We start from the raw sequence: 26,607 nt of genomic DNA on the forward strand, positions 1-26,607 counted from the left end.
TCATGCTCACCTGGCGACAGATGTCTAGGCGAACGCTGAGGTCAGCCTGGAGGGACAGCTGTACCACAGCCAGCAGATCTGAGAGGTTCAGGCAATCTGGGGGGATGGGTTGGGGGGACCTGAGGGACTGACCCGACTAGGAGGGGTGGGGCCCAGCCCTGGCCCCTATGCCACTACCTTCCTTCTTCCTGCCTGCTTGCCCTGTTTTTCTGACATGTCACCCCCTCCACTTGGCTGTAACCAGGTGTACCTGCCCCCAGGAACAGCTTGTAGAGGCCCTGGCAGAGCTGGGGGGAAACAGTCCCCTCAGGCAAGCAGGCAATCAGACCCTGGAGACCACACTCCCGCAGCCGGAGGCGCTGGCGGCTCCGCTCAGGTAGCCGCTCGTTCTGCTGCAGTCTGCGCAGGATCTGTGTGGGGGTCATCGGAGGACTGTCATCATGTGGAAGGAGTTACTGTAGGAGGGGAAGTCACCGTGCAGGTGTGTGGCTCAAGAGGCCCTTGAAGGCAGCTTCATCTGCTGGCCCAAGGCCTGCTGTACCTCCCTGAACCCCAGGCAGGGGCCCCAGTGAATGGGATGCCAGGGGAGGGGATGGGCTGGGTGTACCTTGCAGACTCGATCGGGCAGCAGGGGCAGTGACCCTGGCCGCACTAGCAGGGCCAGCAGCACTTCGAGGTTCCCTGGCTCCAACAGAAAGATAGCCAAGGACTCCTGCGCCAGGGAACCGTGCAGCAGGGCTAGCAGCAGGTCCAGCGCACCCACCACCTGGGGATGCAGAGTCTCACACTGTGCCAGGCCCCCATGCCCCCCTCACCCAAGCCTCCCCTTCCCCAACCTCCAGCCTACCTGGCCATCATCACCTGTGGCTGCCAAAAAGTTCAGCATGATCTGCGTGACCTGCACGTCATCTGCTGAGAGGCTCCGCACCAGGAACTCCCTTGCCAGGCCCAGGAGGGAGGTCTGCACGGTGCGTAGGTCGTCAGCAGCCAGGGGGCGCTCCCGCTGCGGGCTGGCAGGTCAGCAGGCACACCCAGCCAGGTCCAGAGAAAGGTGGGGAGAGAGGGGGAGAGAGGGGGAGAGAGGGGGAGAGACGGGGAGGGAGGGTGGGCAGGTGAGTCAGGTAAACGCATCGCCCAGTCCCCAAGGCCAGAGGCCACCGTGTCAGCGTCAGCCCCCCATGGCCCATCTGGCCCCACTGGCCTCACCTGTAGTGGGTGCGCAGAGCATCCAGGATAAACTGGACGCCGTACTTCTTCCGCAGCTTCTGTCTGTGCTCCCGAACTATGCTGGACATGTACTGGATGTGGCCTGAGCAGGAATGAGCAGGAGGCTCAGGCCACTAGGCTGAGCTGGGCCCTTCAGATCCTCCAGGCCAGGGCCATGCGCCTGTCAGACTTCCAGGGCAGGGTCATAGTCCCCTCAGCCACCCCATGGCATTCTGGATTCCTATCAGGTGACTCCCTCAGATCCCCCAGAGCAAGGTTCTAACTTCTCAGTGCTCAGCCACCCTATGGCCAGCCCCTTGCTCAGGTCCTCACACCTACCGAGGCGCACAGCGAAGTCACTGAGGGTCCAGAGGTGAAAGTTGAAGAGCAAATGCTGGTAGAGTAGGTACAGGAGGGGCCCGCTGCCCTCAGCCGCCACTTGCTCCATCAGCAGCTGGGCAGACATGAGCACGTTCATGTCCATGGCCCAGCTGGGGACCTGGGGTGAGACAGGAGCTGGAGTGAGGGCTCAGGCTCTGCCCACCTGCTGTCTGAACTTCTCAGCTGCCACCCTTCCCTGCACAGCCATGACGGCCACAGACATGGCCACCCACCTGCTCAGAACCCTTTGGGGGCTCCCTGCCGCCTCTGACACGCAAGCCTCCTGCCTGCTGTGCGGGTCCCCACCCCAACCTGTGCTGGGCCTTTCTCCAAATCTTCCAGATCCAACCCTGCTCGGCCTTTCAGGGCCCACTCAAGTATCAACCCTCCCAGGAGGTTCTCCATGACTGACAGGGCAGCAGGTTCCCCACTCAGTCCCCTCGGTCAGACAGGCTGACCATATCCCTAATCCCCCATGCGTGCCCCACCAGGCCCTACCTTTCGCAGGAGGGCCCCGATGATGGCAGGCCCCTGGCACTGCACCAGGCTCTCTTGGTTCACCATGTGACCCTGAAGGAAGTTCCGCAGCATCAGCAGAAAAGCAGCCACTGCGTTCCTTTCCATCCGTTCCTCTGCCAGCCACCAGGAAGGGGACAGAGGTGCGTCAAGGGCCTGCCAGTGGCCAGGAGACCTTGGGCATTCCACCCCCCTACCATGCCAAGATTCCCGCCCCATAACATAGGCACCAGGAACACTTACCTGAAGATTTACCCAATGGGAGAACCAGGCCCTGGGTTTTGTGGCCAGAGGTCAGTTCAGGACCCACGAGGTCATGGGTTTCAGCTGGACTTGCCTCAGCCTCTTTGGGCTGTGCAGCTACTCGCTCCAGCAGGGGCAGGAGGGCACCCATACCCCCAACGCAGTTCACCACATCCTGGGGGAAGGAGGATGGCAGTGAGGGGGGCCTTCCAGTCAGTTTCCTGCCCTGCTCCACCCCAGCAGACCACCCACAAGGGAAGTTTTGCTCTCTCGAGCTGGACTGTCCAAACCCTCCCCAGGCACAGCACTGCTCCCCACCTGACTCCAAACACACATGTGCCCCATGTTCATGCCTCCTGCACACACCACCCACATGTGCTCACAGACCTTCACATCCCAGGTCTCCACTCTGTGGCCCGTCAGGCGCCCATCAAGCCCATGACTGGGGGACAGGTCCAGGCAAATGTTGTTCTTACAAGCCTAGGGACAGGGGAATGGGCAGGCAGCCAGGGTCAGAGGGAGGAGGGGGTGGCAGGCACAGTGTGGGAGCCGGGAAGTAGCACAATCAAGCCAACCACTCCCCTGGGGCCCCCAAATACCTGAGGTGAGTAATGGAGGAGCAGCCTGGTGCTGAGCTCATGCAGCTCCCCCTCAGGCTTGAAGGGTGCCGTCTCATTGGGCCCTGGGAGGTGGGAAGGGGGCTTCAGACCTTGCTAGGCCTCTGGCCAAACCCCGTCCAGAGCCTGCCTGACCAGAGGAGAGACCCCCAGAGATGCCTTCTCACCCCTGGACCCCTAGCTTCTGGCCTGGGGCTGGGGCAGAGATGAAGGATGCTGCATACCCAGGGTGCACAGGGTCCACAGAGCCGTCGCCTGCAGGGCTTCGTGAAAGATGGCCACAGTCCCCAGCTCACCCTCCAGGGACGTGGGACTGCCCCACCGAGTGTCCTGGGTGCCTGCGAGGGTAGAGTCGATGCTGCCCTCCTGCAGGGGGGCCACCAGCCCGGACCCCCAGCCAAGCCCCGTGGAGGCTGGGACTGACTGGGAGCGGGTGAGGGCAGGGTGAGTGTAGGCCAGGGTGGTGGGGACTGGTGGCATGGGCAGCCCCGTGGTGGTGGTCGTTGTGCGGTGCCCAGCGGAGCCGATACAGCAGGAGGAGAAAGGCTGTGGGACCGGGGTTGGGGGAGCAGTCAGGTCACAGCAGAATCTGGGGCTCCGCCTACATGCAGTTCCTCACAGTGACCCCCATGGCTGCATGGACCCCAGTGGCTAAAGTCCAAGGCCTATGGGGCAGCACAGGACACAAGGGCTCCAGGCCACACCCTGCCCACTGTGTTCCAAGTCCCCCCATCTATCCAAGGCCTCCCCAAACCTTGCTTGGCACACCTCACTGAGGGAGGGGCAGCGAAGGGGTGCTGTCTTGACCAGATGGCCATCCTTGTAGACATGGACCAGGTTCTGGCTGAAGGGCCGGCGCCCAGGCACGTGGACGATAGCCACACAGTGCTAGAACAGAAGCCTTATGTTAGGCCATACTTGGGACTCAGCACCCCTCTCTCTACTGGGCCACATGAGAAGGATGGGGTCTCACCCAGGCAGAGTCGGCAAAGGACACTTCAGGCAAACTCATGGTCAAGTACTCCTTCCGTGTGCACACAGCCACCACCAGGGTCCCGGCCGCCGTGAAGAAGGCCTCAAACCCTGAGCCGCTGCTGGTGAAGAAGCTGGGGGCAGGCGAGCCAGTTATGTCTGCTTGTTCCTGCTCACCCTGGTAGGAGGTCCCCGGCCCCTGGCAGTCACCCACCTGTACAGCTGCTTTCGCTGGAGTGGTCGGGTGGGGGCAGGGGTAGGTGCTATATCCATGGGGTGCAGACAGAGCCAGGCATGAAAGGTGAAGCCAGGCCCTGGCCATCGCTGCACAGGGGGTACCATGATGCCTGCCATGCTGGGCGTGAGGTCAAAGTAGCGTAGAGCTCGTGCAGGGCCCTGGTGCCTGGCCATGCCTGATAATGAACGGATGACAGCACCTGCGTGTCGGGCCTTTCCAGCCTCAGCTCCACCTGGTCCCGAGTCCAATCCTGGCGGAGGGCGCAGCAGGTGACGCAGCTCCATGGGCCTTATTGATACACGGCCCAGTGCTTGTAGCAGTGCCAGCAGTTGCTCTTGGCAGCGGGCCTCCAGGGCTAGCCCTGTGCTGAGTGTCTCCAACAGGCAGCCCACCAGGCCTGCCTGCACACAGGTGGCACGGCTGGCAGGGCAGCTGTCATAGAGCCACCTGAGGCGTTGTGCTAGGAAGAGCCGCAGCTCAGCGGTGGGCAATGACGGCAGCCACTGCACCAGCACCAGTATCGGCTGCTCGTTGCGGATTGGTGGAGGTGGGCACAAGCTGTGGTCACCCTCCACAGCCTGTGGGTGGACAGAATAACAGTCCCTGGTCAGTTGTGGCACCCTGTCAACAGTAGGACTTTCTGGCTCCATTTACTTGCCTACAGCAGCAGTCAGCAACATGATCTACCCCATCCTGCCCACAGGTTGTGTGTGAGGCTCAGGAAAGTCAGAGGGACACAGATGACGATCACTACTACTAAGAATCCTTCAGTGCTGTTAATCCCTCAACCTTAGTTTTCAGCCTGCGTTGGCCTAACCCCTAACTGCATGTTCCTAAGATAATCCTGGGGCTTGCTAACATGCAGTTGCTTCCAGGATCCCTACAGGGCCAGAATCCTTATTCCAGTGACACTGATAGACATGACCAGGCTACAGGTCACACTATGTACTGGCCGCAGTCAACATGGCCCCCAGGGTGGAAAGCTCACCATCTGTGGTAACCCTGACTCAGTTCTGGTTGCCTTTGGGACCCTGGTCCCAAGCCCCTTCCCTCACCATGTTGAGCAGCTCTTGCAACAGCCGATGGGTGGGGGGACCATGGCTCTGCAGAACCTCCTGCAGGTGAGGGTAGCCGATGCGCTCCTTAAACACCTCCTGTGTAAGGTAGTATGGGGAAGAAGTGAACATATACATGTGCCCCAGGGCAAACTCAGGCTCCCTGGAAACCCTGGAGGGGCATCACATTTTGCAGTTCCCTTGCGTGGCTCTGCCTCTGGGTGACAGTACTGGTGGGCAGTGGGCTGCAGAGGGATGGGGGGGACATGAGTCCATCTCAGAAGGCTGTAGATGGAGGTGGGTCTACAAGTGTCCATTCCCCATCCAGCCCTGATAGAGGAGATGCAGCTCCCAGGACAGACTGGCGACCACACCTGCCCAGTGTGCTTTAGGGCAGCGCAGTCACCTCCCAGCTCGCTTTGCTCCAGGGAACAGGATGTTTATAGCCACCGGCCAGGCCTGTTCTGGGGATATGGTCAGTTCAACTCCACCCCGCACCCCGACTAAAGCTGCAGTGCAGCAGCCTCACCTTGGCTGAGGGGGAGTCACTCATGATGCAGGTCAGCACTCTGACTACATGGACTGCAATGGCGTCTGTGTCTTGGTCCAGGACCTTGGGGTTGGGAGGGGCCGTCAGGAGAGGCAGGGGCCAGGGTGTCACAGCTGGCAGCCCCCTGCAGTAAAAAAGGTGCAGAGCCAAGCACCCCAGGGCATGTGGCACGTGCTAGATCAGCAACTCTGTGGGAGCACCAGACCTTCTACTCCTTGCCCCAACTGCTGTGACCCTATCATGACCTAGGGCCCTCTCTGAGCAGCTCAGCAAGACCCAGTCTAACAAAGGCTGGGAAGGGCCTCACTGGGACAGATTAATGGTGGACACTCTCACTGCACCGTCCAGTCCCCCTTTCTGTGGTGGAGTTAGGGCCCCACCCGCAACCTGTCTCCCTAAAGCTAGACACATGAGTACAGACAGGCCAGCAAGTGCCCCATCACCCACAGTGATTGACAGGGTCAGAGATTCAGGGACAATCAATCACAGGGTGTTACCAAAAGAACCTTCGAGACCTTTAAGTCCCACCTTGCCCCTTCCCCCTAGATCCAGGTGGGGACACTGAGGCTCAGCCTGGCTGAACCTGACAGCCAGAGGCATGCTGCTCCCTCTCCTGCCCCACCCTGAGGGGGTCAGGGTTTGGGAGGGCTTGGAGAGCTTCTCAGCAGGGACTAGGTCACATTTGGCTCCATGGGGCCTTTGGTCCCAACTTTGCCTGACTCCCCAAGTGACCTCAGGCATCAGTCTTCTCCCTCCAGGCCTCAGTGTCCTCATCTGTAAAAACAGAGGGAAGTCACTTTGCCCTGCCTGCTTTGCAGATGAATAGACGTGCCAGCTCTCAGAAAATGACCATGTGCAGTGAACACATAGGGTTACCTCATGAAGACAGAGCCAGGGTAGGGGCTATGGAGGTTGCGGCCCACAGGTTGAGCCCCCAGAAAGGGTGCCCACTGTGAAGCTGCCAGCTGACACCCTGCAGCTGCCTACAGCCCACATGCAAGGTGAGTCAGGGAACGCATCATCAGGGGCTGGCTGGGGGCACCCAGTGACCTGCTGAGGGTGGGTGCAAGAATCTACAGAAAGAAATGGCACCATGAGGGAGACCCCCTTCTCTGTGACTACAGCCAAACCCTTGAGTGTCTGGGCTTCTGTCTCCCCTTCTGAGAAATGAGGTAGGTAGTTGAGTTTCGAAGGTTCCATCCCGCTTGGCACAGGCAGACCCCAACACCCAATCAAACACCAGGCAGGGGATAGACCACCTTCTGTCCTGTTCCCTAGGATGGGGACTTGGAAGGCAGGCAAGACAGCATGGAGGACCCACACCCATTGCTAGACCACACCAGGCCTTACACACCTCCGCTCATTCCCCCAGCTATAGTGCAGGAAAAGCTTAAAGAGGAAGTCCCGGGGGTGTCTGAGCTGGTCAGCCCCAGGATGGTACCTTTTGGACATTGGGCTCAGTCAGTAACCGGGTAGCCAGGTCACTGTCCCCCTCAGGGGGCGCCCGGGCCTGCAGGTACAGCTGTGGGCAAGGGGGAGGCACAGGGTGGAGGAGGCAAAGAAGAGAGAGGAGGAAGATGGGAGAGGGCGGGGTTAGAGCAGGACCAGGAGCAGCTGCCAGGTGCCCTGCCTGGCACTAGGGAAGAGTAGGGTGCTAAGCCCCCTGTGCCCTGCTCAGATGGGCAATCGGGGGGATGAGTGGGTGGGAGCAGACACTGCATCTGAAAGCAGTAGTGTGCTCCTCTAGCCCCTGTACTTGGGGCCAGGGAAAGGGAAACAAGGCGCTAGAGCAGCTCCCTTCCTTCCATAACAAGCCCCGCTTCTGTGGGGCACAGAGCTGTCCTGAGCCTCAAGTCCAGTCCTATAGAGGCCCCAAGGGACGGGCCCTTGTCCATGCCCCAGACCCTCCCACTGAACTGCAGGTCATCCCACCAGCTGCAAACAACTGACTCTGTCCAGCCCATGTTTGCTCAGCCGCAGCCTGGCACCCATGCATGTCTCCCCTAACCTCTGGCTTCCAGATCCTCACCCCCAGGCTGGGCCCTACCCACCTTGCTGTTCTGAATGAGCCGAGTGAGGTGTTCAAAGCAATTGTTGCTGAGGAAGGTGGCTTGCAGCACTGGCCGGTCTTCACATGCCAGCATCATGGGGATGGCATCTGTAGAAGTGTCAAGGGTCAAGCCCTGCTCAGACCCCTCTAGGCAGCCTTAAGCCTTCCTTCGTATACTGCCCCATCCGGCCCTTCCATCATCACTTAGGCTTTTCCCTCATGATGCCCCTTCCCCAAGAGCCTGGGAGCCCATACCCACCGAGCATGCTGACCCGGAGGGTGACCAGGGCCTCTTCGGGGCCTGAGCTCAGACCAGCTGGCCAGTCGGCATTAAGGACATGGAAGTAGCTCTCAAGCAGGGCACGAAGCTCTGGGCCACGAGGAGGTGTGCGGCTGGCATGCAAGACATGGACTGCACCCACCAGTGCCTCTAGAGCCAGTGGTACTAGGCGGGGGTCTGGGGCTGGCCCATGGCTCCAGCCCCGCACCACACTCAGCAGACCTTTCACAGAGCCGTCACTTACAGCCATCTGCCCGTTCTCCTGCAGGTGTGGACACAGATGGGCAGTGGGCAAGGGGCGCACCCAGCAGATAGATGCTGAAAGAGCCGCTCTCTAGTCCACAGGCTCACCTCCCAGCCTACCTTTCCTCCAGCGAGGACGGCGCAGAAGAGGTGGATGAGACGCAACAGCAGTATGGGAGGCAAGTGGTCTGCATTCTGTAGGCTCTCTGGGTAGGGGGTTGTGGGCAGGGTAATGTCACCAAGGTTGCAGGGCTATGGACCCAGGGGGCTGCACAAGAGGTGGGTGCCCTGGGGTGGAGGGGAGAAGGAACTGGGCCAAGTAAAAGACCCAGTCTGAGTGATAAGACTGGGCTTTGCCCTGGGGGGCATCTAAGGAGTTATGGCTGTATAGTAGAGGGTCTGAAAGGCACACAACCCTTCTCTGGGGGACTTAAGGGGGACATAGCCCAGCCCTGAGAGTCTAGCCAGCTTCCTAGATCCTCAAGCGCCAAAGTGAGGGCCCCAGCATGAGCACATCCTTCCTCTTCCCCGTGATGACCAGGGCTTAGTTTCTCAGATGCAAATCTCTTGCTCCCTCTGCCCCTGTGACGATTGGTGCTTCCCATGCTGTGCTCTGGGGATTCTGCTGTATCTCCTGTACTGCTGCCACCTCCCCCACGCCCATGCCTTTGCTTGGGACTTCTAGGGGCTTTCACAGCCTAATACGTAGGAGGCCCACCTGGCCCTGCGCCAGCAAAGCTGGACAGGATGCCAGGCCAGGGACTGAAACTCAGAGGGCAGAAGAGACCAGCCCTGGGTCACATGCCTGAGGGAGGAAGAAGAGGAGGGCTGGGGCTTGATTCCGGTTGGATGGGTGGGAGGCCTCCTTGGGGATGGGGCTTTTGAGGGGAGACCTGAGAATGCAGTTGGAGGGGAGAGGGCACAGCATGGGCTAAGACCCTGAGGTGGGGTCAGTGGTAGCAGTCTGGGAATGAGAGGAGAGAAGCGAGGCTGGGCAGCAGGACAAGTGGAGAGAAAGGCTGTGGGAGGAGTAGGATTTCATCTTGAGGGTGTCAGGTTGACATCAAGGGATACGATGGGAGGAGGAATAAAATCCAGTTTGTTTTAATAAGAGCACCCAGGCTATGGGAAAATAAAGGCGGGGAGCTCCCTAGGGGTGCCTCCCCTCCTGGAGCTGCTGCCCCAACTCTAGATCCAGGCCCACAGCTCCATGGGGGCATCACTGAGACACTTAATATCCCAATAGGTCACCACCTTCTCACAACCCTGCCCACCTCTGTCCAGGCCATATCCCACCCTGAGCCTATCTAAAGTCCTGGCCAGTCTCCCTCCAATAAGAGAAGAGAGGGGACCCAGGGGAGAAGGGTCACTAGGGAGAACAGGTTCACAGGACCACCTGTGAACAGGCGGCTGCAGCTGTCCTGGGCATCGGATCCTCCAGCAGCCAGGGAGCAGGAGGTGGAGATACCTACTGTGTCTCCAGGATGGGTGGAGAGTGGGTGGAGGCTATGGGGACAAAGGGATTGGACCAGAGAGTTTTAAGATCAGAGTAGGGTACAAGTGGCTAGAAGGATCTGGGAGATGGGAGGGAAAGAGGATAAGAAATCTGGGTAGGCAGGTTGACCCCACCCCTCCACCTGATGGGATGCCCTCACTCCAGCCCAAGATGTCCTTTCTCTTCTCTCTGTCCCTAAACTCCGGCCTAGTCTTTGGTTCTCCCAGACCTGCATGCAGCCACCACCAAGTGGTTCCTGTGTATGGCAGGATCAAGGAACTACAGGAAGGGGTCTAGGTTTGGGGGTGGGGCCAAGTGGGGGTAGGGGCGGGGCCTGACCTTGGAAGAAGGCACTGAATTCCTGGGGCAAAGCAGCAGGAGGGAACTTGTATTTGCTCTTCTCCTTGGAGCTGATGACTTCCCTGGGGGCAGTGAGGCCAAGTACATCAGCCCGGCTCTCATCACTCCCCGCTCTCACTCCTCCTTGGGCCCAGCACGGCCATCCTCTCCCCACCCTCCTCTGGGTTCCCTGCTTTTGGGCTGGGTCTCACCCACTGCGCTGGCGCCGCCAGGTCTGGTAAGGGTCAAAGAGGCCCTCGCAGAGAAGCAGAGCATGTAGGGCCACATTCTCCAACTGTGCCCTTTGGTCCTGGGGTGGTGGGCATCCTTTCAGCTGTAGGTGTGGGGAGAGAAATTTAACCCTGCCATGGCTACCGCCTGCCTCCCTGCATGTACCCTCTGCCCCCCAAGGTAGAGGCCACTTCACCTCCGCCACCAACTTGGTCAACAGCGCCAGCACTCGGGGCACTAGCACCTGGCCCCGGCCTGCCTCTATGTTCTCCAGGTTTCTGGGGGAGTCAATGAGGAGAGAGGTCACAATAATATACCATGCCCCTCCCTGCCCCCGCTCCCTCTGGCCCACAGTTCTAGGCCCCTGCTCGTAGAGTGGATAACAGGGACACCTGCACAGAATGATGAAGAGCTTGAGCAGCAGGAGGGCTTCCTCCAGGTCGGCCTGGTGCAGCTGCTCGGCCAGCACATGCAGCGCATCCAGTGGTAGCAGCGGGACCTCTGCACCTGCCTCCTCTGGCCTGCAAGGAAAGGGGAGACATGGGTGCTGAGGACCCCTCAATCTCCCTGCTCTGTCCCTGCCCTCTGTGTAGATCCAGCCTCACCTTCGTGGCTCCAGAGAGGACAGTGAGATGCTCTTCTTGAAGGCACCTACGAAGGCCTTCAGCCACTGCTGCAGGCAACCCAGGTCCTTCTGTAGGCAGAGCAGGGGATCAGTGGTGGGGGGCAGAAGGGGTGCAATAAACAGGGCAGGGACAAGGGGATGTAGACAGAGGTGAAGAATGAATGGTGGTGGACACAGGGCATGGACAAGGGATTAAAGGCAGAGTGGTGGGTGTGGAGGAGGGGAGTAAGGGATGGGGGAGGGAGGGCAGGACATTGGAAGGTCAGCATCAGAGAGTTAGGTACATACTGACCACTCTTCCAGGCACCCCACTGCTTCTCTCAGCCTCCTAGTTTCTGCTCCCACCTCCCTAACGCCTGCAGTCCTAGGCAGGTCTGACACAGCCAGGGGAGGGGCGTAAGTGGGGTGTGGCTGTGGCCCACACTGGTGCTAGGGCTGGAGAAGGTGTCCCACACAGCAGCCACCCCCTACCAAGAGCCTTGGGCTGGATCCTCATCTGCCATCGTCACCCAGCCCAGCAGAAGGGGTTACCTTCAGTAACTTTCTTTAACTGTGGATCCCGGGACACATGTGTACCATTAGACAGGCAGACCCAGACATGCACACATCCTCATGTGCAGCACTGCCTTGCCCCGGGAACCTCCACCCACCCTCGCTGGTTACCTGGACCCCAGGCCCCAGAGCTGGTTCCATGGGCAAGAGGGGCAGTGGCTAAGCCCAGGTCTAGGCGCTGCCAGGAAAACTTTGGTGTGAACGGGAAACGTCTCCTCCCGCCCCGGGGCTGGGGCAGGAAACGCAAAGTCACGGTGGGGGAGGGGGACCGCTTCCTCCCGGCAGACCGCAGGGACGTGGGGGGGCCGGGGCACCCTGGGCCCCAGTGAGAGAGGCTGCAAGCGACCTGGCCTGCGCTGAGGGTGGGACCTGTTACAGAGGGGTGGAGTCACCTATCCTGGGTGGGGCTTGTGGGCCAGAGACTAGTTTTACAAGCATGAGGTTGGCGCCTGGAAGAGCTCTTATCCAGGTGAGGGTTCTGATCCTGCTGCTTCAGTACCCTTCACTCAAGGCACCCACAGCTCCCTGACCTGTGCTCAAGGCCTTAGGCCATAGAGGTCGATGTAGAAGATTCAGCCATACCTTTGTCCCCCCACCACCGCCATATCCTGGCCACCTCATCTGGACCCTGCAGTTCTCTTTGCTCAGGAACACAGCTGATAAATCCTAGCCTAGCCTGTATCTCCTCTAACCTCTAAGCCCCTCCCAGGGGATAGCAGTGGGTGGTGGCTTATACAGGAATTCCTCCAGGCTGGCGCCATTTGGAGCTCCCAACCAGCTGAGTCCTAGAGTTAGAGAGGTGGACAGGGGGAGCTAGAGTGGAAAAAGATGAAGAGGCAAGGGACACATCATGGTCAGTACTCAGCAGGCCTGAGGCTGCTCCCCAGGTGCCATGGACCTCATACCCAAGGACCTCCAGAACTATCTTTGGATGGATGGCTAATTTTTGCAGCCTATGGACCCAGACCACAGGGCAAGGCCTGAATGGCCCCAGGGCAAGAGGCCTGACCGCAGCAGACCTGAGCCAGATCCCCCAAAAACCTAGGCAGAGCAGCCATCCACCCTGTGACTGGGGAACTCCCTGGTATATTTTAGTGCAGATCTGAAGACAACTCAGAGAGGTGCCAGGGCCACCATGGAGCAGACCCACACAACCATGACATTTTGCCTGTCAGTGACATTTATTGACCTCTCCACCCTCTCCTGCTGGCAGCCTCCTACCGAACAATCAGCAAGGAGCCCAAAATACCCAGATCCTGAGACAGCAGAGGCAGCCAGGGGTCCTGGACCATTTCTTCTGAACCTCTCCCATTACAGATGGGGAAACAGGAGGCCCCATAGGGGATGCCTTATCTACTACTTTGCCTTCAGTGTACCTTTGAGGATGCTGAAAGCCAGACCTTAGTTCTAGGCCAGGACCACTCATGATTGCTAGCAAGCCAGCCCATGCAGACCATGTAACCCGATCCTTGCCTCAATGGCCCCACAGAGACCGCTGGCTGCCTTCAAAAATGTCCCAATGCTGTCTTCCCCTCTTCTGCCCCTCAGTCAAGCCAGTCACTCAAAATGGGAGTCTTCCTGCCAGCTGCAGCTCTACTGAGCACCAGAAAGCCCACATTTGACCATGTCTAACCCCTCCCCATAAAGGCTCGACTGCTGAGCCTGGCATTCCAGGCTGCTGGTCCAACCAGGACCTGCTTCTCCGGCTTCCACCTCTCCCCATCTGTGGTTCACATCCTCTTGTCCAGGCCTCTGCCCACCCTATGCCCTACTGCCTTGTGTAACTTGGGCTTGTAGTACTTGAGCAGGAACCTCCCACCCTCCTGGTGGCCATCACCTTGATCAGCCTTCCCAGGACAGGGGTGGGTCCCTCAATCTCTACATACTCCTGCTTTCTGTCCCTAGAACCACAGCCTTGGCCTGTGCAGTCCTGTAAACTTTCAGCAGATTGGGCTGAGCTGGGTTCAGGGCTGGGGCAATCAAGACAGCCTTCAGGGGCTCTGAAAGGGGATGAGGAGGTCTCCAAAGCACAGTATTGGGCAGGGGTGGGGTGGCTGCCTGTCCTGCCTCCCTGGGTCTTACCTTTTCTCCCTGGAAGGACTCAGGCCAACTCTGGCCTAGGCCCCATGGCTTGAGACTGTGATGTGTTGGGGTATGGGAGTCCCTCAGGGAGCCAGGGTCAGAAGGCAGAGAATGGCAGGGGATGAGAGCATAGTAGCAGTGCTGCATGTGAAGGTCCAGGGCCTGGGAGGGGTGGCCGTGATGCTCAGGCTTCCCATGCCCCTCTCAGAGCCTCTGCCTTGGTCAGTTGTGCCAGCTCTGAGCAGGAACATGGGTCAGGCACAGTCCAGCCCCTCGCTCCCACCTAACTGGGTCAGAGTCCCAACCCTGTCCCCCACTGAGGGCAGGCTGGGAGCAGCTACACCTGCCAAGCCCTCTCCAGGGCCCATAGGTAAGTGATGCCCAGGTCCTGCAGCAGGGGAGAAGGTTGTGGGAATGGGGAAGGCCGGTGTCCCTGGGAAGAGGGGGTCTCATGGCCGCCTCCACAGAGACCCCAACTTATGCCCAACTAGCTGTGAGGGCACTTGAGAGTGCTGGGGGTGAGGGGCTCCTGAGGGCTGCTTAGGCTCAAACAGTCCCTGGCTGCGCATGGAACTGAGACTCCTCTGGAATTCCGAAGTAACCCGGAGGGCTGAGGGCTGGTGGTTGTGTCACTGGTGGGGAGTACAGGGAGTACACCTTGTTTGCCAAGGTGACAGGGATCACTGAGCTGCCTGACACCATGCTGCTCCCAGACCCTGCCTGACGTACCCCAAGTCCAGCGCACAGTGGGCCTCGAGTAGACATCTGTCACCATCACAGCCTGATCAGCCAGTCACATGCCCTATCACAAGCTCACATCTGAGGCCCTGTGTGGGTGGTGCCCACCTCACCTCCAGCCTCCACACCCTAAACCTGCAGGATGCCCGGGCCCAAGGGCGTGACTCGCTGTCTCTACCCCCACAGGTCTGCCTGTGCTTTGCTCTTGTTTGCTCTGCTGGAATGCCCCCATCAGGGGCATCAGCACCCTTTGTAAGACCTATTCCTGTCTGGTGCCTCTCACGAACCAAATCAGTGGTGAGCACATGGGTTCCGGAGTCCAGTCCCCATTCTAACTCTCGGTGGCTTGTTACCTAACATTCACCTCTTTAAAACCATCCCTTTGCTTCATGGGTAAAAGTTCTCCAGCCATACCTTCCCAACTCGAGGTCAGGGTAAGGTGAGTGGAGCTCCAGATCCAGGGGCTCTGGACTGCCCGAGCTCCCTGAATTCCAGGCAACAACCCTCAGCCCCCACTGTGAGTGACAGTAAGAGGCATTAATAGACCCCAGGGAAGAGCTAGGAGCAGGAAGGGAGAGAAGAACACAGCTCAAGAGTGGGTGACTCCTCTCAGTCAGAGCTGCCTGGGTGGTAGTGAGCACTCCATCTTTAGGGATAGACAAGCAGAAATGGGACAGGGTGGGGTCTGTGTGGCATAGCCTATCTCAGGCCTAGGGTGTCCCCCAATTCAGTATCCGGATGGGGAGGGCAATGTCAAGCTAAATGTGACTTCTGGCTACATCACCAGGACTGGAGGTCAGGCTTGGAGGATGTTAGGCCATGGGATGAAGCAGGAAGATGGGACTTTGCTGGGGCAGGGACAACTGAGGATAGTGGTTTGAGTGCCTGGGTGGCTGGGCCAGTCTCTCCCCCTTACCTGGAGAGGGGGTGCTGAAAGGGGGGACCTTCTGATCTCCATGACACCCACCCTGCCCCAGGGCCTGACCATCCCCTTGTACTATGTATGTGTGTGTGTGTGTGTGTGTGTGTGTGTGTGTGTGTATATATATATATATTTTAAAGCAAGGAAAGCATAGATTTATTGAAATGAAATCACACTCCACAGAATGGAAACAGGCTCAAGCAAGCGGCTCAAGAGCCGACCACCCCCTTTTACTATCACTATGGAAAATGGCAATCTCCTTCCAGGGTCCCTATAGACCCATAGTAACTGACCCTGTTTCTCTGGGGACCCCACACTTCCCCATCAGCTCCCCAGTTGTCATAACAACCCCAGGAATGTCCAGTGGCCACCCAAGCCTGGGCTGTGTGCTCATCTCCCTGTCACTACAGACCCTCCTCCTTCAGGCGCCTTGGTAATAGAAGCAGGGGACCAAGCATCAAGGAAGTGATTCCACCTTCCATTCACCCATTTCAGGAAGGTAAGCTGAGGCCCAAAAAGGAATATGACCAGATAAAGTACCAGGGGAAGTGGAGGGCCTGACCAGGCTTCTAAGGGGCAGTAGAGATCAGTTAGGGAGAGGGAACTGGGGGAAGTGTGGGCAGGACGAGGTTGCCTCCAGCCTGACCTAACCTCCCTGGACCCCTCTGAGGCCTCAGTGGCATAGCTGGACAGGTCAGCTTCTGCTCCCTCCTGTCACCTGAGGGTTTGTTCTGCCCTGACCTTTGTGACCCTGAGTGCCCTTCCACATTCAGTGCCCCCTCACTCTGTGACCCCATTCACTGGGGGGGTTGCTGAACATCACTGCTGCTCCTGCCTGAACAGGGACCACTCATCTGCATGCTATATGGCATTAACTTTTATGGGCTGCCCAACCGCCAGCCTGTCAGGTGCTGTCCCCAGTCCCCCAAGACTCCCCTGTCCCTCCTATGCCTTCCCTGGGGGAGCTCTGGTGGGCTTGGAGTCCTCTGGAAGAGCCCCCACTGTCCACCAGGCCTGCTTGACTAGCTCTGCCCTACCCCAACTCCTGACAATTTGCTTCTTGTCTCACTGCTCCTGCTGTTCCTTCCTCTCAGCCCTCAAAGCCCAAACTCAGCCTCCTCTGGGGTAACTTCCTGACTGGTCACTGCTATGGGACCCACCCTTCAGCTAATACCCAAGAAGCACCTACTACATGTGAGGTCTGACAATCGTGGTAGGACCCTGCCTTGGTTTCCCCACCAGGGCCCTAAGGAGCTTCAACTGAGTGAGGTCCTGGGGTGCTCTGACTCTTCCCTCTTCCCTCAGCGGCCACCCACAGCCCCCTCCCTCACTATGAGGCCCCCAATTGAGCCGGGCCCACAAGGAGAGGGGGTGGGTGGGTCTAAACCTGGGGTCTTTAAGGAAGAGGAAGGGCAGGAAGGAGTTACTCCCCGCTCTCCATCCCCACCCAGACCCACAACTGGGGAAACAGGTTTGCCAGCTGATGTCAGCTCTCACAGCTGAAGGGAGGGGTGCAGGTGTTGCTGGCTGGGTGGCTGGCCAACTAAAGGGTCTCTAAACACCCACTTCCAGCTCCGCCCCTTACCTTGCACTCCCCCTCCCCAAGCACACACACAATAGGTCCCTAACAGGACTCAAAGTTGCATAGCACTACTCCTCCCTGGATTGGGGGTTCCAGGAGCAGGAGCAGGCGGGCAGGAAGGCGAGCTGGGAGGTTGGCCCTAGCTTCCTCTTCCCAGGCAGCCTGGCCCCGCCTGGCTCCTGAGTTTGCTGTCACATCCTGGATTTGTTTGCCTGGCCCCAGACTGCCCTCTGCCTGCTCAGGCTTCCAAAGCTACAACCTGCCAGCCTATGTTCCATATCTGCCCTGTGAGGTGAGGAGCTCCTGGAGCGGGAGGCTCAGCACAGATATGAGCCATAACCACCTCCTGAGGGGATGGGGGCTGGCCATGTACAGAGCTCAGCTAGATGGGGCATCAGGAGGCAACCATGCTGGAGTTACTGTCCTGGGAGATACCAAGACACTCCCAGCAGCCTGCCACCCGGCCTGAAGACCTGTCATTAACATCTCTCACACTCATCACCTGGTTTAAGTCCCCTTTACCTGCCCATGCACCTAGAACCTGCCCATAGCTATGGGGCAGTCAGAGGGAGGACTAGGGGTAGGCTTCTCTTCAAATCCTCTGCTCCTTCACACCCACTGGGGATGGAGGCAGAGAAGCTGGGGCAAGGGGACCCAATGGGGCCAGGGAAACAGGAGCCTTCTCTGGTCTGGACCAGCTATAATGGCTACCTCTCTGCAGAGTCTAGGAAGCCCCTGAGGTCAGGGCTGTGTAATTTTTTGTTGTTGTTGTTGTTTTTGTTTTTGTTTTTTTTTTGAGACAGACTCTGTCCCCAGGCTGGAGCGCAGTGGTGCAATCTCGGCTCACTGCAACCTCCGCCTCCCTGGTTCAAGCAATTCTATAGGCATGCGCCACCATGCCCAGCTAATTTTTGTATTTTAGTAGAGACGGGGGTTTCACCATGTTGGCCAGCATGGTCTCGATCTCCTGACCTTGTGATCCGCCCACCTCGGCCTCCCAAAGTGCTGGGATTACAGGTGTGAGCCAGCACGCCCGGCCAGGGCTGCCCGGCCAGGGCTGTGTCAATCTTACAGGTGGGAAGCAGAGTCTCAGAAGTCGAGTTTGATCTGAGTTATACCTAAGAGGGACTCTACTCCATGCCTGGCCTCCTGCCGGGGGCATAGACCTCTCACAACCTGAGCGGACTGAAGAGGCTGTGGTCCTTCTGGCCTGGACTCCAGGTTGGTGGAACACAGTGGGCCAGCCTCCTCATGGAGGGCCAGCGCGTCTGAGCATGAATTCTCCCCACTGACAAACTGTTCAGGGCACACAATGGTCTATTGTGCCCAGGGCACACCTGAGCCAGGAGCATGATGCCAGGCAGGTGCAAGGAGGGAGGTGCTGGGTGAAGGGGAGGGGAGTGTTACCCTGGGATCCCTCCCTGCTGTGGGTGCAGAAGGAAAATGGGGGACTATGTGTGTGGGACGGTGTGAGTGACACCAGGTTCTCAGCTGATGGGACACCCAGGTCAGAGTCACTCCCCTCACCTTCTGAGACCACCTGAAGTATTCTCTGAGTCGGGTGGGGAGCTCAGGAGGAAAGGGCCTCCCTCCAACCCTTTCAGACATCCTTCAGGGAATCAACGCCCCACCCTCACCCTGGGCATCCAGAGCAAAACTTTTTCTTCTGCTCCTAGAGAGGTCCTGGGTCCACCCCTCAGAATGGGGGCAGGGTGGGTGGTTTCAAGTCAGGGAGGAGCTTATCGCAGCCTGTCTGCTGGGGGTGTGGGGGGATGCAACTCAAGAAGGACCTGAAGTGGGAGCATTCCCCTTCCACACACCTCCCTACGTCGGCCCACACACCCCCTTACGTTGGCCCACACCCCCAGACCCGTTGGCCACGACCACCCAATCGGGCTGCGCCCAAGGGAGAGGCAGCCCATATACAAATTGAGTCCCCCTCCCCCTAGCCTCCTGGCCAGTCTCCAGGTCTCTCCAGGCCTCAGTTTCCCCATTTGTAAAAAGGCGAAGAAGCGTCCGGCCGCCTCGGCCCAGGCCACTCTCCTCTAGCAAGAAAGACTCAGGCTGCACGGTCCTGCTGGGGGGTGGGTTGCTATGAAGTGCACGACCGCGAGGCGTAAGTGCCAGAGGCACCCGACGGGCTGGGGGCACACACGTGTGTGCGGAGCCGTTGCATGCCCTTCGCGCGCGCGCGGCTACGCGGCCCCAGCGGCGCTGGGCGCAGGTGCAGCAGGCGCGGGGCGCGGGAAGCTGGGGGCACCGCGGGTGCGGATGCGGGGCGGGCTCACCTGCGCGTAGTAGAGCAGCCACAACTCGTAGAGCCGCTCCGAGGCGGCCATGGCCCGGCCCGGCTCCAGCCCTGTTGCGCGCCACCTGTCGCCGCCTCCTCCGCGCCGCCCGCCGGTTGCCCTCGGCCAGGCCCATGGGCGGAGGGCGTCACTCCGGGGCGGAGCGGCGCGGTACTACTGGGGAAGTCTGCGGCTGTGGCCTCCGCGGCGCTGAGCCACCAAGTCTGCTCGCTCCTCCTCCTTCTCACTGCCGGCCGCCGCCCGGCTTCCTGCACTTCGCTGCAGTCACCGCCGCCCCGCCTCTCCCGGGACCGTGTAAAGGGCGGAGAGCCTGGCAGGAGGAGGGGCCTATGGGCCTGGCGGCCCGGGCGGGTGCCCCGCCGCCGCCCCGCCCCACCAGTGCCATTGGAAGGGCCAGCCTGAGCCTCCCGGACGAGGGTCGGGGTGAGGAATTTCAGACTTCTCCAGGGTCTAAATCCGCCCAGGACGCTGCTGGCCTGACTGCAGTTGCCGCCATTCAGGGAAGGGGCGGCGGGCCGCGTGGGGGTGGCGAGGGTCCTTCAACAATAATGACCACCATTGGCCGGGCGCGGTGGCTCACGCCTGTAATCCTAGCACTTTGGGCGGCCAAGGCGGGCGGATCACGAGGTCAGGAGATCGAGACCATCCTGGCTAACGCGGTGAAACCCCGCCTCTACTAAAAATACAAAATATTAGCCGGGCGTAGTGGCGGGCGCCTGTAGTCCCAGCTACTTGGGAGGCTGAGGCAGGAGAATGGTGTGAACCCGGAAGGCGGAGCTTGCAGTGAGCCGAGATTGCACCACTGCACTCCAGCCTGGGCCACAGAGTGAGACTCCGTCTCAAACACACACACACACACACACACACACACACACACACACACACACACACCAATAATCACCACCACCACCATGACGACCCCTTGTAGCGCTTATCAAATGCCAGGTGCTACTCTGTCGCTTTATGGGAAGACCAAAACGCAACTTTTGAGCTCTAGCTGTTTGTGGAGTGTGATGGTGGGAAGTTAGCAGCAGGACTAGCCTGAAATACCTTTGGGGCCACGGTGCCCTCCCAGATCCCAGAGAGGCTTAGACCTAGACCGTTCCCACAGGTCCCCCTCCCTCCTCCAGGAAGCCTTCCCAAACGCTCCAGTGGAGGGGTTCCCCCCACTCCCCAACTCCAGGGCCCAGAACTTGATTCACATATGTTGTTTCTTTAACCTCAAGAGGTGGGTGCCTCATGGCTCTGTTTTTTGTTTGTTTGTTTGTTTTTGAGACACTGTCGCCCAGGCTGGAGTGCAGTGACGCGATCTCGGCTCACTGCAACCTCCGCCTCCCGGGTTCACACCATTCTCCTGCCTCAGCCTCCTGAGTCACTGGGACTATAGGCGCGTGCCACCAGATCCAGCTAATTTTTTGTATTTTTAGTAGAGACGGGGTTCCACTGTGTTAGCCAGGATGGTTTGGATCTCCTGACCTCGTGATCCACCCGCCTTGGCCTCCCAAAGTGCTGGGATTACAGGTGTGAGCCACCGCACCCCGCCAGCTCTGTTTTACAGATGGAGAAACTGAGGCCCAGGTTGGCCAAATGAGGACCACCTGGGCAGCCAAGGGCAACAGGGACAGGGACCCAGGCTTGCCTGACTCTTTGTTGGGTCCCTGCCACCATCACCTCGTGCCCCTTTCCCCATGCCCTCACCTCACAGTCTGGGCATGGGGAAAGGGGCACAGGATGATGGTGGGAGGGACCCAACCCCTGGTGGGTCAGGTCCCCAGGGATCAGGCCCTTTGTTCGGGCTGGGGAGAAGTTTGCTGGGCCCAGAGAGGTGCTATTGGTTCCAGGGGGTGACCAGTCTGGAGACTCCTAGGCCTTGGGTGGCCAAGAGAACAGAGACCCTGTCCTGTTTTGTTCTCCTAGCTTCTTGGTCCATGCCTCCAGTCTGGACTTTTGTCCTGCTCCATCCATCATAGCTCTGAGCTGGGGTTTCCTGAGCACCTCCAACCTGTGTGCCAGGCCTTGGCAGAGCAACCCATTCACTACAGGAAAGAAGGCTTAGTGAGGACAAGATGGTTAGTGAAGGGAGGGCTAGACCTGTGGTCTGTGGCCCAAGGGCCTCTGAAAGGAGTTGGAAGGGGAAGAGTGGATGTCCACCTGTAGCCAGCTTGGGAAGGGAGGCCTCAGGGAGGGAACAGCCTAAGAGGCTAGTTGTCCCCTGGCAGTGGAGGTGGGGGGAGGCATGGTCTCCTATTCCCAAGTGGGGGGGTGTGTGGCTTTGGGGACCCCCACATACTGAAAGAATATCTCGACTTCAGCCGAAGTGGTCTCTCAGTTATCAGGACACTCTAGTTCATGCAGGAAAGAAGACTCTGGCAGCTTCTGCTGGGGAGCCATGAATCTTGTGGTGACTTGCAGTCAAGGCCAAACCAAGACTTTCTAAGCTGGGGATTGGGGGCAGTCCTTGAGGCCCACTGGACCCAGGTTGGGGTTTGCTCTTCCCCGGGAAAGGTAACTTGACCCTGAGGACGTTGCTGCTGCAGGAGGGGATGGGAGTGAGAGGGCATCATCTTTGAGTCCAGAGGGAAACAGCCATACAGTCAGGTCCCTCACTGTACAGGCTTTTGTCTGAGCTGAGAGTGGTCACAGAGGGGCTTAGGGGCACTTGTCAGGTGAGTCTGGGGAGCCACTGACAGCGGTAGAGGTGTGAGGCATATCTTATATTAGGGTGGGATTGAAGTGGAGGGTCAGGAAAGGCTTTTTTTTTTTTTTTTTTTTTTTTTTTGAGACGGAGTCTTGCTCTGCCGCCAGGCTGGAGTGCAGTGGCAGGATCTCGGCTCACTGCAACCTCCGCCTCCCTGGTTCAAGCGATTCTCCTGCCTCAGCCTCCCGAGTAGCTGGGATTACAGGCACGCGCCACCACGACCAGTTAATTTTTGTATTTTTAGTAGAGACGGGATTTCACCATGTTGGCCAGGATGGTCTCCATCTCCTGATCTCGTGGTCCGCCCGCCTCGGCCTCCCAAAGTGCAGGGATTACGGGCGTAAGCCACTGCGCCCGGCCCAGGGAAGGTTTCCTGAAGGCATTCGAGCCTTGTCAGGTCAAGTGGACAAGGATGGGTCAGGGCATTCCAAGACGCCAGCATGGAGTGATTAGTGTGGTTAGTGCTTAGGCAAAACCGGAGCGATCGACGCACTCTTTTCACCTTCTCTCGGGTCTGAATTCCACTTGCTGCTCTTCGATCAGCATTGGATAAATCGAGCCTTAGCTTTTTTTTTTTTTGCTGGCTCCCCACCCACTAGGCAAGTTGCCCGGAAGAATAAGGGCGGGGTGGGGCGGGGCAGGACGAGGCGGGGCGGGCTCTTCCATAATAACCCCGCATTGATTGGCTTTCAGGACCTTCTATTCTCTCCTTCTCGTCCTTGGATTGGCCGCGAGACATTTATCCGCTGTCCTTAGGCCTGCGCGATGCAAGACGAGAGAAAAGGAGGGGCGTCGGCGGGCAAGATGGAGGCGACTACGGCTGGGGTGGGCCGGCTAGAGGAAGAGGCGTTGCGGCGAAAGGAACGGCTGAAGGCCCTACGGGAGAAAACCGGCCGCAAGGTGAGAAATGTGGAGTGAGGGTCGTCGTTGAGGCGATTCGGGGTCCGGGTCGGGCTTGAGGAGAGCGGAGGGCTAATAAGGAAAGACGGCTGCCGAGGACGCGCATGCGCGGGCGGTAACGCATGCGCAAGAAGACGGCGCCCTCCCACGATGTCTGGGGCTGCTTGCCGTGGGAATCCTCTGGCGCTGGTGCGGTCGTCGCGCATGCGCGGGGGTGGGTAAGGCAGTGGTCAGCCATCCGCAGTCTATCTGACTCCTGCTTCCCGGGTGTTGCTCGTGTAGGTGTCTAGGGTTGCCTGTAGGTTCGGATACTTGTTGGGTTAGGCGTGATTTGTTCCGTTTATCGATGGCCTAGCTGGTCTTTAACCCCTGCCTTCGATTCTGAGTCAGACAGACTCCCCAGTCCGGCAGCACTCCTTGGACAGGGCAGCAAGTGACAGCAATGGGTACACAGCCGGAGTCGTTGCGTGCAAAAATCAAAAAGAGGCCGGGCGCGGTGGCTCACGCCTGTAATCTCAGTACTTTGGGAGGCCGAGGCAGGCGGATCATTTGAGGTTAGTAGTTGGAGACCAGCCTGGGTAACACGGCGAAACCCCGCCCCTACTAAAAATACAAAAATTAGCAGGGCGTGGTGGCGGGCGCCTGTAGTCCCAGCTACTCGGGAGGCTGAGGCAGGAGAATGGCGTGAACCCAGGAGGCGGAGCTTGCAGTGAGCCGAGATCCTGCCACTGCACTCCAGCCTGGGCGACAGAGCGAGACTTTGTCTCAAAAAAAAAAAAAAGAAAGAAAGAAAAGATCTATTTCTAACTTAGTAACTTAGGGTGGGCCTTAGAAATTGGGAACGAGGGCCGGGCACAATGGCTCGTGCCTGTAGTCCGGCACTTTGGGAGGCCCAGGCGGGCGGATCACCTGAGTTCAGGAGTTTGAGATCAGCCTGATCTACATGGTGAAACCCCGTTTCTACTGAAAATACAAAAATTAGCCAGGTGTGGTGGCAGGCACCTGTAATCCCAGTTACTCGGGAGGGTGAGGCAGGAGGATCGCTTGAACTGGGAGGCAGAGGTTGCAGTGAGCCGAGATCGCGCCGCTGCACTCCAGCCCAGGTTACAGAAAGACTGGTTTCAAAAAAAGAAAAAAAAAAAAAAAAAAAAGGGGAAAAAAGAAGAGGGCGTTAGTTCTTCCTTTAGGGATGGGCTTACTAGCCTATTAGTTGCCATATTCGAAAGCATTTTTCCTTGCTGTCGTTTAACACCAAATGAAAAGTTCCATTTCTTTTTTTTTTTTTTTTTTTTTTTTTTTTGAGATGGAGTCTCGCTGTGTCGCCCGGGCGGGAGTGCAGTGGCCGGATCTCGGCTCACTGCAAGCTCCGCCTCCCGGGTTCACGCCATTCTCCTGCCTCAGCCTCCCGTGTAGCTGGGACTACAGGCGCCCGCCACTTCGCCCGGCTATTTTTTTGTATTTTTTAGTAGAGACGGGGTTTCACCGTGTTAGCCAGGATGGTCTCGATCTTCTGACCTCGTGATCCGCCCGTCTCGGCCTCCCAAAGTGCTGGGATTACAGGCTTGAGCCACCGCGCCCGGCGAAAAGTTCCATTTCTATTTTGTTCATCTTTCCAACGTAATGGAGAGGAAGAATTATTCTGAAGTTCACTACCTGGGTGCAAACCCTAGTTTGCTTTTTACTTGGACTTGGGACACGTTGCTTCATCTCTCTGAGTCCGGGTTTCTTCATGTCTCCAGTGGGGAATGACAATCCCTACACGTTCATTCTCATTGGGTTATTGTGAGATCTCATGGGATAATCTGTGTGAAAGGGCTGTAGAGACAGACCAGTGAGGGCCATAGTTGTTGGTTCTGTTGTCAGATGGGTGAAAGCGGTGTCTTTCAGTGTATGAAGTACAAAGAATGTTAAATAGCTAGACCTGTCAGAGATGGGAGGGCACTTCCCACTTTCCAACTGAAAAAACAGGCTGGACAGTGTGACCCCTATTTTCCTTACTGCATGGCAGTCTGGGGTCCTGTGTGAAACTGAAAAGGGAAGTAATAGAGAGTGAAAGCTGGCTAGAGTGGCTTCTGCTTTTGTTGGCTGCCTGTCGAACATAACAGACATCCCCTAAATTGCCTGTCCCAGAGAAGCTCAAGCCTCAGCCTTTCAAACAATGGCTAGCCCACCTGAGCTGTTTGCTTGAATTTAGGGCTCAGGTTATTGGGGCCAGGTTTGAAGTCGGAATGCAAAGGACAAAATAGCATCCACAAGGCCCATTGCCAGGGAAGGACGTGCTAGATCATCAGGAGAACTAGCCTTTAAAGAGGGATTCTCTCAGAGGGCTGGAAATATGGCCTGATTGTTATTTTTTCTGTGTTTTAAAATTGTGGGAAAATACACATACAATATACCATTGTAACCATTTTAAATGTATAATTCAATGTCCAGAACATTTTCATCATCCCAAACTCTGTACCTGTTAAACAATAACTCTCCATTTCCCCTTTCCCCAGGCCCTGGCAATCACTGTTCTACTTCCTATCTCTGAATTTGACTACTCTAGGTACCTCATATAATCAAATCATACAGTATTTGTCCTACTGTGACTGGCTTATTTTACTTAGCATGTCTTCACACTTCATCCATGTTGTAGCATGTGTCAGAGTCTCAGTCCTTTTTAAAGGCTGAATAGTATTCCGTTGTGTGTACCATATTTTGTTTAGTTGGATTGCTTCTACGTTTTGCCTGTTGTGAATAACGCTGCTATAAACATGGGAGTTCACGAGGCCAGGTGCGGTGGCTCACGCCTGTAATCCCAGCACTTTGGGAAGCTGAGGTGGGCGGATCACGAAGTCAGGAGATTGAGACCATCCTGGCTAACACAGTGACACCGTCTCTATTAAAAATACAAAAAATTAGCCGGGCGTGGTGGCGGGCGCCTGTAGTCCCAGCTGCTTGGGAGGCTGAGGCAGGAGAATGGCATGAACCCGGGAGGCGGAGCTTGCAGTGAGCCGAGATCCCACCACTCATGCCAGCCTGGGCGACAGAGCGAGACTCCATCTAAAAAAAAAAAAAAAAAACATGGGAGTACAGATACCTGTTTGAGTATCTACTGCTTTGAATTCTTTTTGGTATGTAGCCAGAAGTGGAATTACTGGATCATATGGTAAATATTGTTTTTTTTTTTTTGAAATGGAGTGTCGCTCTTGTTCCCCGGGCTGGAATGCAGTGGTGCGATCTCAGCTCACTGCAATCTCCGCCTCCTGGGTTCAAGCAATTCTGCTGTCTCAGCCTTGCAAGTAGCTGGGATTAATTTTTTTTTTTTTTTTGAGACAGAGTTTCGCTCTTGTTGCCCAGGCTGGAGTGCAATGGCAGGATCTTGGCTCACTGCAACTTCCACCTCCCAGGTTCAAGTGATTCTCCTGCCTCAGCCTCCCCAGTAGCTGGGATTATGCCGCCATGCCCTGCTAATTTTTGTATTTTAGTAGAGATGGGGTTTCACCATGTTGGTCAGGCTGGTCTCGAACTCCTGACCTCAGGTGATCCACCCGCCTCAGCCTTCCGAAGTGCTGGGATTACAGGTGTGAGCCACCACACCCGGCCTTTTTTTTTTAAAATTCGGGTGATGTCAGGTGAGGAGAAGGGATATCAGTCTCAAATCTGTCTTTTTGATGAACTAAAATTGGGGGTTTATATAGCAGGGAGAGGAATGTAACTATGTGTAGGGAAAACAGCCGGATCATATGATAATTCTCTGTTTAGCTTTTTGAGGAAACACCATAGTGTTTTCAGTGGTGG

The 26,607-nt window shown here is 57.6% G+C and overlaps 2 protein-coding genes across 5 annotated transcripts in view; one reads left to right on the forward strand and one right to left on the reverse strand.

Annotated features, from left to right (window-relative positions):
- Window positions 1–19,457, reverse strand: part of NBEAL2 (neurobeachin like 2) — a 29,465-nt gene extending 10,008 nt beyond the window's left edge. The window contains exons 1-26 of one of the 4 annotated variants that reach the window (XM_007984006.3): window positions 19,206–19,457; window positions 11,022–11,110; window positions 10,809–10,937; window positions 10,613–10,694; window positions 10,398–10,519; window positions 10,186–10,268; window positions 8,472–8,557; window positions 8,088–8,370; window positions 7,830–7,936; window positions 7,220–7,300; window positions 5,758–5,841; window positions 5,229–5,327; window positions 4,150–4,751; window positions 3,937–4,069; window positions 3,732–3,851; window positions 3,188–3,509; window positions 2,946–3,028; window positions 2,734–2,826; window positions 2,347–2,521; window positions 2,086–2,219; window positions 1,546–1,705; window positions 1,207–1,309; window positions 848–1,010; window positions 608–766; window positions 251–410; window positions 11–96 (exon numbers count right to left, since the gene is read on the reverse strand). In XM_007984006.3, coding sequence (XP_007982197.3) covers window positions 11–96; window positions 251–410; window positions 608–766; window positions 848–1,010; window positions 1,207–1,309; window positions 1,546–1,705; window positions 2,086–2,219; window positions 2,347–2,521; window positions 2,734–2,826; window positions 2,946–3,028; window positions 3,188–3,509; window positions 3,732–3,851; window positions 3,937–4,069; window positions 4,150–4,751; window positions 5,229–5,327; window positions 5,758–5,841; window positions 7,220–7,300; window positions 7,830–7,936; window positions 8,088–8,370; window positions 8,472–8,557; window positions 10,186–10,268; window positions 10,398–10,519; window positions 10,613–10,694; window positions 10,809–10,937; window positions 11,022–11,110; window positions 19,206–19,256 — 3,789 coding nt within the window. In that variant the 5' untranslated portion in view covers window positions 19,257–19,457. Of the gene's footprint in view, window positions 1–10; window positions 97–250; window positions 411–607; window positions 767–847; window positions 1,011–1,206; window positions 1,310–1,545; window positions 1,706–2,085; window positions 2,220–2,346; window positions 2,522–2,733; window positions 2,827–2,945; window positions 3,029–3,187; window positions 3,510–3,731; window positions 3,852–3,936; window positions 4,070–4,149; window positions 4,752–5,228; window positions 5,328–5,757; window positions 5,842–7,219; window positions 7,301–7,829; window positions 7,937–8,087; window positions 8,371–8,471; window positions 8,558–10,185; window positions 10,269–10,397; window positions 10,520–10,612; window positions 10,695–10,808; window positions 10,938–11,021; window positions 11,111–11,704; window positions 11,865–19,205 lie in introns of those variants that run through there. The other 3 variants (XM_073010264.1, XM_038004036.2, XM_007984008.3) reach the window with 3 other exon arrangements.
- Window positions 19,458–19,544: 87 nt separating this feature from the next.
- The window catches only part of CCDC12 (coiled-coil domain containing 12), a 56,663-nt gene continuing 49,600 nt past the window's right edge, over window positions 19,545–26,607 (forward strand). The window contains exons 1-2 of the mRNA XM_007984015.3: window positions 19,545–19,649; window positions 22,618–22,824. Of these exons, the coding sequence (XP_007982206.1) occupies window positions 22,690–22,824 (135 nt within the window). The 5' untranslated portion in view covers window positions 19,545–19,649; window positions 22,618–22,689. The remainder of the gene's footprint in view (window positions 19,650–22,617; window positions 22,825–26,607) is intronic.

Source organism: Chlorocebus sabaeus, chromosome 22 (genome assembly GCF_047675955.1).
Source record: "Chlorocebus sabaeus isolate Y175 chromosome 22, mChlSab1.0.hap1, whole genome shotgun sequence".
In the NCBI taxonomy this organism is placed as follows: Eukaryota; Metazoa; Chordata; class Mammalia; order Primates; family Cercopithecidae; genus Chlorocebus; species Chlorocebus sabaeus.